General features: G+C 41.8%; 1 protein-coding gene across 1 annotated transcript; it reads left to right on the forward strand.

Moving 5' to 3' along the window:
• Positions 1-7,333: 7,333 nt before the first annotated feature.
• Positions 7,334-9,493, forward strand: LOC149841394 (zinc finger protein CONSTANS-LIKE 16-like). Its single transcript, XM_090003810.1, has 2 exons — positions 7,334-8,451; positions 9,008-9,493. Exons 1-2 carry the CDS (start codon positions 7,414-7,416, stop codon positions 9,251-9,253), a joined length of 1,284 nt encoding a protein of 427 aa, XP_089859936.1. The 5' UTR covers positions 7,334-7,413; the 3' UTR covers positions 9,254-9,493.

A 9,493-nucleotide genomic window follows, 5' to 3' on the forward strand; every position in this document is an offset into this window, starting at 1 on the left:
ATATGAGACAGACATGGTGGTTTAAATCGAGAAGCAGGGCTGCTCTCAAACACCTACCCTTGAATTGGCAAAGACATTTCTGTTCTGTTATCCCTCTGTGGCTTGCCAGGTACAGCCATTGTTACAGGTATGGCATGACTGGCCAAGTGATCCAGGCTTGACTCAATTAGGCTCAAACTAGGTTAAAATTGACAGCCTAACTTTAGCCAAGAGCAGTGCCTGGACAGGTTTGGACAATTTCAAATAAAATTCTATTAAGCCCATTTGTACCACTCTATTTGTTGACGTTCCTAGGGTTTTCCATTCCAGCTTGCACCAAGCCTATGGCTTAGCCCGTTGGCCTAACATACTCATGGCCCCCTTCTCTGTCTACACATGGCAGATAATACCTACTACAAACAGCTATGTAAATTTGAAATTTAGAAAAGAAAAATCCAACATTAAGAAGCCTGATGATGCTTATGGGCCCCAAAAGGGTTTGGCGTAGTGGGATGGGGCCTAAGCTGCTAGTCAGGTGGTCTAGGTTCAAATCTCATAGGCATCACCCCTTGTGCAAGCCGAAGCTTGATGACTCCATCATGTAGTTTTACGTTGTCAGGACAGTGACCGTAAGTATGACAGGTAGAGCCAGCGCAACTACGTCTCTGTTCTTGGGGGCGGTTTTTCTATGTAAATATAAAAAAAATGCTGATGCTTATGGAGTGTCCAAGGCCATGCACGTCTTCCATTTTTGAAACTTGAGGGCAGTAAGGTTATTTCAGTAGGTTCTTGAGCTTTGAGCTTATCCATCAAATGGTAGAATTTCAAAGGGAGATAAACCATGGGAACATTTACCCCCTCCAATGCTAGAATTCAATGAGAAAGTGAGGTATTTGGATTTCTCCTAATAAAATTGCAAGGAATATTGGTAAGAAAAGATTTGGTCTAAGGCCCCTATGAGGGAAATCCCTAAAGCCAACAAGAATGTCATGCTTTGGAAACCGACACTGAGAGTAAAATAGTGCACTAACAACAAGATCCTATCCATCAAAATGCAATTGATAAAGAGGGGGAAGCAAGGGTACAACACTACTTGAATGCAGTTTGTCATATGTGTAGGAGGGGCACTGTTGATGTTAACATTGCCCCTTGGTTGTTGCCATACATGTGGCTTGGACTGTGCATGTTATTAAGAGCCTTTCCCCCTTGGTATGAGAGGTTAGGATACGTTTAGGTTTCTAATGGGGGGCCCTACCTTTTGACATCAAAGCCCCAAATCTTGATTCTCCCGCAAATCACTCTAAGAACATTTAAATTATTTCATCTGCAATCATTAACTAATTTATTTTGATTTTTACTGGGAGAAACCGCAATTGATAAAGAGGGGAAAGCAAGAGTACAACACTACTTTAATGCAGTCTGTCATATGTGTAGGAGGGCCACTGTTGATGTTAATAAAATTTCTGGAACCAAGGCTCATCTGAACCAAACTCATGAATCAAACCCAGCCCCACCACCTAATTTTAACCTTGCACATACTTCTTTACTACAATTAGGCTCGGTTTAGGAGCAGGAGTTGGCAGGGATACAAAAATGGAGATGAGGACGCCGATTGGTCGGCGGAGATGGGAGCGGAGTTCACAACAATATCCTGGCTCTGAGAACGAGAGCGGAGCATCCCAACTCTGCTCCAATCTCCTCTTCGCTTGCAACTACAACAAACCAATCAGCAGAGATGAGCGAAGATTCTGGAATTCCCCGTCTCTGCTTTGAACGCCCTGCTTCCAAACATAGCCTTAGTAGATCAAGATGTCATTCAAAAGATACTACATGATTGTGCAAAAACAAAGGCAAATTAGTGTGGCTCCTAAGAACATGCAGGTCTACGTTGGCAAGTTTCTTTCTAAGTGTTGTGACAAAAACACATTTTTCTTCTTTGATTGCAGCAGCATGTCAATCACTGGAACACGACATACTATAGTGATGGCGTGTGAGAGAGGTTGTGCCACCTCTCCATCTTGCCCCTTGTACGACCCAAAAGGCATGTATATATATATATATATATAGAGAGAGAGAGAGAGAGAGAGAGAGAGAGAATAATGCGTTCCTTAGGCTCTTTTTTTGTTAGGTCTCGTCACGCCTCTTAAAAAATCGTAGTTTTTGAGATTTTTTTTTTACGTCTAACAATGTAGATGTGATTTATAGGTTTTCTGGTGATCCAAAATCAATGGTTATGAAGGTGCCAGTTTTTTCTGGCTCATAAAAATATGTTTTTTAATAGAAAAAACATAATCTAAGAATTGATTATCACTAAATTAAGCAAGCTAAACACATCTAATGGTTCAGATCTATCATCAAACACTTAAAACCTATGGAGCATATATATATATATATATATATATATATATATATATAGAGAGAGAGAGAGAGAGAGAGAGAAAGCCATCTATCTTTTTGCTTCTTTCTGGTCCCTTTTGATTATTAATTATATTTTCTTCAAAAAACATCAAAACAAAAAGGTAATTCTAATTGTTTTCCAACCGGATTTGTTCTTCCCATGCAGAGGTATCTTCAAATGGTACTTGTCAAAAAGAATGGCGTGGCATTGGGTGATGTATGATGTGAAAGTGACAGTGGAATTGTTCTTCTTTGGCAATTAAAAAAAAATGAAATCAGATGGGAGTGACCATACTTCTATGGAACTCCTTACTCCTGTTTGCATGCATAAACAGCAGTCTGATATGAAAATTCTATATATCCAAAGAAAGCCATGATCAGTAAACAGGTCTTACTTTTCCATCTTGGAAAAATTGACACTATAGTTCAAAAGTATGTCTTGTTAAAGCTCATCAATTTGTTCCATTCATCATGAATTGAAATTATTTGGAGACTTTAGATTTCATGAATTAAAAATATTTGCATTATCTTCTTAAAAATATGTCCTTGTAGCGTAAGCATCCATGAATTGGCATAGAACTTAAGACAGCAAATAAGCACTTTTTCTAGGATTGAGGATCACCTATGAGAAGTCAAATCCCTAAATTCTCTACCTTCATTGGTTCTCCATTCTTCTAAGAAACATTTTTGGCAGTTTTCTGCTCATATCTATTCAATGCCATTAAATAAGGATTATTTGGTGGCTGCTCTTGTGTATTTTAATATTTAATGTTTTGTTTTTGGCAAAAGGATTTGTTTGATGGCTGGATTTGACATGTTGTTTGTGATAAATCAATGGTATACTTGTACCATTTGGGGTCTAAAAACAGACAATGTAGGCCCTCATTTTTGTTTAATTCAACCCTCGAGCAGGTCGATTGTAATTTGATTCAAACTCTTTGAGAACAATCTATATCTTAAATCAAATAAATAAGTCAGATTCTGGTTGTACATTTTCATATATATATATATATATATATATATATATATATATATATATATATATATATATATATAAATCACAAGGATATTTAGAAAGATGAAATCACATTTACAAACACGATACATTTTATTTAAGCATATTTTCATGATATAATTTTACATGAAATGCATAATAGAATCGAAAATAACTTCATGCAAGCATGGATAGTCATGTCAAATATTACAATACATTCAATCATTCATATCACAACAATGTTAAATATGTACCTGTAGCAAACACAGTACAATATCCTGCTAACTACTACTATGACTAACATGGAATCCGAACTACAAAAATAAGAGCACTTCTATTATCATACATTCAATTCATGCTCACCATGATCTCAAAACTTCAGCAAAACAATCCTAGAGATCCACAACTAAGTGAGTGTGTGAACAGGAAAGTGTTGCATCTAAGAAAGTAAATAACATGTAATACACTTGCATCATTTACTTACCATAGGTATTTACCCGATTTGTATGCTTTTGCATTTGCATTTTTCTTATTTATTTTTGCATGACATTTTAAGTTGTATGCGATGCTTAGCATTAAGCATCACGTATTTTGCTCTGCTACGCACCTGCAATGCACATTTATATACGAGCTAAAGATGCACATTTTGCTTAGCATTCTTGTATCCGCTTTCTCCTACCTTAGGGGTTTCGGGAGTTGCACACGTCTCGACTATATGAGCTAAAGGCCTCAGGTTGCGAGGCGCGTGTGACTCCATCGTGCGAGCTGTGAAGGCACATACATTAGCATGCTAAATAATAAAAATGAAATAAGAAGAAGGGGTAGGGGGCACACCCTTGTCAGACAGGAAAATAAAAAAGGGCAAGGGGCGAAGCCCTCGTGTCGAAAACCCAAAGGCAGCAAGGGGCCTCACCCATGCCTGCCGAAGGGATAACAGGGGCAGGGGCCTAGCCCCTGCCTGGCAAAAATTAGAGCAGGCATGGACCTTGCCCCTGCCACTTTGCCCTTGCCTGGCATAATACAGAGAGGCAGGGGCGAAGCCCCTGCCTATTGGAACTTTGAAATAGCAGGAGCTTCGCCCCTACCAAAGGATAACTTAAGATGAACGGTCGGGGTTGGATGCCCGACTGGGCTGTTAGAGAGGGAGGGTGGGGTTGTCGGTGAGCTGCAGGCCAACACGAGGGAAAGGGGTGACAAAGGGAGGGTGGAGTTGCCTGACAAGGCTACCGGAGAGGGAGGGTGGGGTTGTCGGCGAGCTGCAGGCCAACACGAGAATGGAGAAGAGAGGCAAGAGACGAGAAGAAAGAAGATGAAGAAGAAGACAACAAAGAGGGGGGAAGAGAACACCTGAGAGGAACAAACGCGGAGTGGGGGTCGCCGACGTTGGGTGGCCGGAATACGACGAGCGGGAGAGAGGGCTCACCCGATGGAAAGGGGCAATAGAGGGGGAATGACCGAGGGAGGAGAATGAGAGGTGGCTGGTGAGGTCTTCAGAGGGAGCTGTCGGTGGGTCGTCGGAGAGCGGGGGCGAAGATGGCGAGCAACGCGAGAGTGGTCAGCGAAAGAGGTGAGAGAGATAACAGAGTTAATTTCGTGCCCTAAATGGGTCATTTTACATCAAAGTTTTACGACGGATTAGCAAAAGAAAAATTTTGTGTCAAAATTCGTCGCTAATTAGTGACTGATTAGCAACAAAAAAATTCCGTCACGAAATTGCGATGAAGTTTAAGATGAAACATTTTTGTCGCTAATTCATCGCTAGTTAGCGAACAAATTTTGAGACAAAAAAATTTTGCCACAAATTTCGCAACTAATTCTAATTTTAAGAATAACTAATTTTTTCTCATTAATCTATCACAAAATTATGACAAATTATTTTTATCATAAATTTTTGTTGTTAATTAACATTTTTCTTGTAGTGATGTGTTTGTCTTACCTAGCATCAATTCTTCTTAAAATCACAGCGGTTTGCGGGCTAAGGCCTCCCATGTCTAATAAAAAGGGAGGCCCATTAATTGGCCGGATCAGGTCCAATCACCTTTCACACTATGAGCATGCCGCTGCACCTGACCACCCTCTGTGTTTGGGATACCCGGGGGGTTATAAAATAAATAGAGGTCGGATCAATTGCAGTGGGTTACTAATTAAAGTGTGCAATGTGATTGGACCTGAGCTGCCGTCACTTGCATGTTCCTCGTCATAAAAAAAAATACGCGAGGGAGCCCAAATCGCAGATCTTTCTAAAGCGAGAAACTATTGAATTTCTAGACTGGTGAATGCACGCATGGTCTATTCCCTTCTGATAAAAAAACATGACCATCCTAACCTGGATTCTTTCAGCTTCATGCATTCACCTTTCATGGATGTGGGCATGGAGGACATGTGCTATGCATCGTACATAGTAGCTTCTATCGATGGTACTGAAAATAGAAAGCAAAAGTTGGTGAAATTAAAACAACAATAATAATAATATATACAAGAAAAAACTGTGAGGGTCCATGTTTAGATTGATTTGGACCTGACTGGATCGTTATCCTAGTCCCCGAATAGAGACAAAAAGGATCGCTGTACATAAGGGGGCGGTGGAGGGGACCCCAAACTGAGTCTCTAATTCACCATCACCAAAAACTAAAGTTACTCATAGGGAAGAGCAGTGCTTCTCAGATTGAAAAGATAAAATTAGCCATCCCCACACCAGACAGATGTCCCAATAGCTCAAAGTCTTGGCTTGGTTTTGAATTTCAAAACTTGAGCTTGGTTGAAACCCTGCTAGGTCAAGGAACTAAACTGGGTAGCAATCCTCTTTGTCATTTTGGAGTTTCTCAACTCAACCACATTCAATAGTAACTTACCATCTATATTCTTTTTTTCTTGAAAAGGTTGGGGTGGGGTTAGGCCAAGGGAAAATCTTCACCGAAGGGAGTACACCCAACTTCATACCTTGCAGCAAGCGATGCCCGGGTAAGTTTCAAACGGTGGTCGTCCCATGTCAGGTGACAAACCATGATCATCCCTAGCTAGAAAGGCAAAGCCCCTGTGGGTAGGGATGCAAATGGGTCAGATCCTGGATGGGGGTTTTGCAATTCTCCGAATTCGACCGAATCCGATTCGCCCATGCACGTATTTAGCTGTTCCAAAACCAAACAGTTTGTGTCCATACTTGTGGGCATCTCTGTTATTTCTTATTGTTAGTCTGATAAGGCAAGTTGAAATATGCTTCAATTGCTATGCCAAACTGACATTTTTCTTGGTTCAATCCCATGCACAAGACCATGCTGAGTTTTCTCAAGTCTAGGACCTTTTTCCATTAATTAGGTCCGAGAAAAGCCTCAGTGAGCCCCTATGGTAAGCATGCAAAAGCATGAGCCAGACTGAACCCAGCCAAGTAGGCTCAGGTCGCCTTGACTTCAGTCATAATTGCTAGATAAGTTGTATATCATTCAACCGTTGAAGGTGAAATAAAAAAAGGGAGACCGTGAGGAAAAGGACACAAGTGAGATGTGGTCCTTAAAATGGAAAAGGACCCGGTCCCATGCGAAATCTGCTTAGAAAAAACGTCCACCAATGAGGTGCTCTTATTTTTGATGGACCTGGGGACATCAGCCAATGGGAGACAAGATAAGGCGAAGTGGGTCCCAAAGAGCCTCTGACCAACACGGATCCCATCATTTGACATAAGATGAGTTTCATCATGCGTAGATCCTAGCCATTCAGCAAAACCATCTGGATGGTTAGAATGAGTCCACATCCAAGTAAAAATGCAGACCAATCCTAGTCATTGATTGGATGGTTAGGGTTGAATCTACGATGAAACCCATCTTATTTCGAGATCCGTGTTGGCCTTTGACACACGCCAAAAGTGCAAGACCCGAGCCGAGGTAAAAGGTCGAGTGTGGGCCACCACCTCAGCAATTATTGGCCTTCTCCTCTAAATAAGCATTGCTGATATTTTGCACTGTACTCATTGTTTCGCCTTTCTCCAGCTGTTGTTTCCTCAAGCTGGTTCGTGTCTTCTTTTCTTCCTCCTTCTCGCTTTGTTTCCTATGAGTACCGGAATAAAAAATAAAATTGCCAATGCTGTTGGCGGCAAGACTGCCCGGCCGTGCGAAGACTGCCGCAAACGGCGAGCTCGTTGGTATTGTGCTGCCGATGATGCCTTTCTTTGCGAAGCGTGTGACGTCGTAATTCACTCTGCCAATCCTTTGGCTCAACGCCATGAGCGCGTTCGGCTCAAGACTTCATCATCCACTTCGATCAAGACCACTAGCGGAGATCTTTTGCCTTCATGGCACAAGGGCTTCACAAGAAAGGCTCGATCTGTTCGCCCGCACCCGCATGCTAAGGCGGTTAAGTCCAAGCCACCCACCAAATCAACTTTCTCGGCTGCGAACCCGCTTCTTGTGCCGGAGCTTGGTGATGAAGTACAAGAAGAAAATGAGGAACAACTTCTTTATCGTGTTCCGATATTCGATCCTGTGGTCGGCGAGTTCTGTGCCTCTGGATCAACTACAACTACCACAACCACCATCACCACCCCCACCACCAGTTCGGATGATCAGAAACCTTCACCGATACTGGGTTCTAGTGACATGGACCTGAACTATGCTTTAGATAATTTCCCTTGCTTCCTTCCCTCCGACATGGACCTTGCCGAGTTCGCGGCCGATGTGGAGAGCTTACTTGGTAGGGGGCTTGATGATGACTCCTTTTGCATAGAAGGGCTGGGTCTCTTGGACTCAAGAGAGCCTGAATTGGACTGCTTTGGTGGCAGGGTGAAGATAGAAGAGGCGGATGAGCCACAAGAGATGGCAATAGCCCAGGTCGAGGCCGACATGGCCTTGTCAAGGGACACCTTTGAGCTCAATTTTGACTACGACACCCCGACGAAAGGCGAGGAGGATGAAGAGAAGGTTCAGATAAGCAGCTCCAATGAAAGAGATGACCATGATGGGTTCGGGAAGCGGATCTGTTTGCGCCTCAACCATGAAGCTGTGATAACGGCTTGGGCTGGTCAGGGCACGCCATGGACGACTGGAGAGAGGCCGCAGCTTAACCCAGATGATTGTTGGTCCGAATGCATGGTTGGTATATTCTTGGAGAAGTTAATCACAATCAAGCTAATCATATGACCATGTTTTACTTTCAAGGATGCTAGCTCTTAGTGCAATAACAATGAAATACTTGAAGATAAGTTCTAGTTTAGCTAGTTAATCCATTGTGTGTGTGTTTTATGTGTGATTATATATATATATATATATATATATATATATATATATATAGAGAGAGAGAGAGAGAGAGAGAGAGAGAGAGAGAGAGAGTCAATTAATTAGGTCATTAAATGTTATTTACATATTTTTTTAATGAGAGAATGAAGCCTGGGGGCAATGTCATTTTCTGTGCGTCTTTTTTCCATGTTGAAACTTTGCTTTCAACCGCCAATATTTGTTGATGTTTTTGGCTGTTGTTGAAGGTTTTCATAGTCAAGGGTGACCTGTCAAGTTAGTGAAACATGATGTGACATATTGTACTCAATTGTTTACTAGATTTGAACATTAAATATAAGTTACTACAGTGAACTTTTTAACTTGTTTAATTAGTATAACCTTCTAAGCTCAACTAACTAATGAAATTTTGCAGGGGACGAGTGCAATGACAATGGGCTGCTATGGCGAGACCAGTGTGGTAGGGGTGCATGTGGGAATTGGGGATGGTGGTAGGGAAGCGAGGGTGTCAAGGTACAGAGAGAAGCGCAGAACGCGGCTCTTCTCCAAGAAGATACGCTATGAGGTTCGGAAACTCAATGCAGAGAAGCGACCAAGGATGAAGGGCAGGTTTGTGAAGAGAACACCTTTTGCTGGGGCTGCTGCAGCTTTTGCTTACTGAGGAGGTCTACTTCATCAAGCAAGTTTTTAGCTGGGGATGGAAATGCTTAGGCTTCACTTTGCTGTTTATTTATTTGTTTTTTAAAAGAGGGCTTCACTTTGCTGTTAATTAATAAGCTTTGTTGGTGGAAGAAAATTGGCTTTAACGGCCTCTCTCTCTCTCTTTTTCAAAGAAATGGCCTCTCTCTCCCTCTCTGGATCTTCTGATTCTTGTTGAACTATTTTGTGAGGTTTCTACTGA

Source organism: Nuphar pumila, chromosome 4 (genome assembly GCF_984573655.1).
Source record: "Nuphar pumila chromosome 4, dmNupPumi1.hap1.1, whole genome shotgun sequence".
Taxonomy (NCBI): domain Eukaryota; kingdom Viridiplantae; phylum Streptophyta; class Magnoliopsida; order Nymphaeales; family Nymphaeaceae; genus Nuphar; species Nuphar pumila.

Bases quoted from the DNA above. Each gene is read 5' to 3' on its own strand.
- LOC149841394 (XM_090003810.1), top strand. From the start codon at position 7,414: ATGAGTACCGGAATAAAAAATAAAATTGCCAATGCTGTTGGCGGCAAG. The intron at 8,452-9,007 runs GTTGGTATATTC...GAAATTTTGCAG, and splicing joins ATTGTTGGTCCGAATGCATG to GGGACGAGTGCAATGACAAT.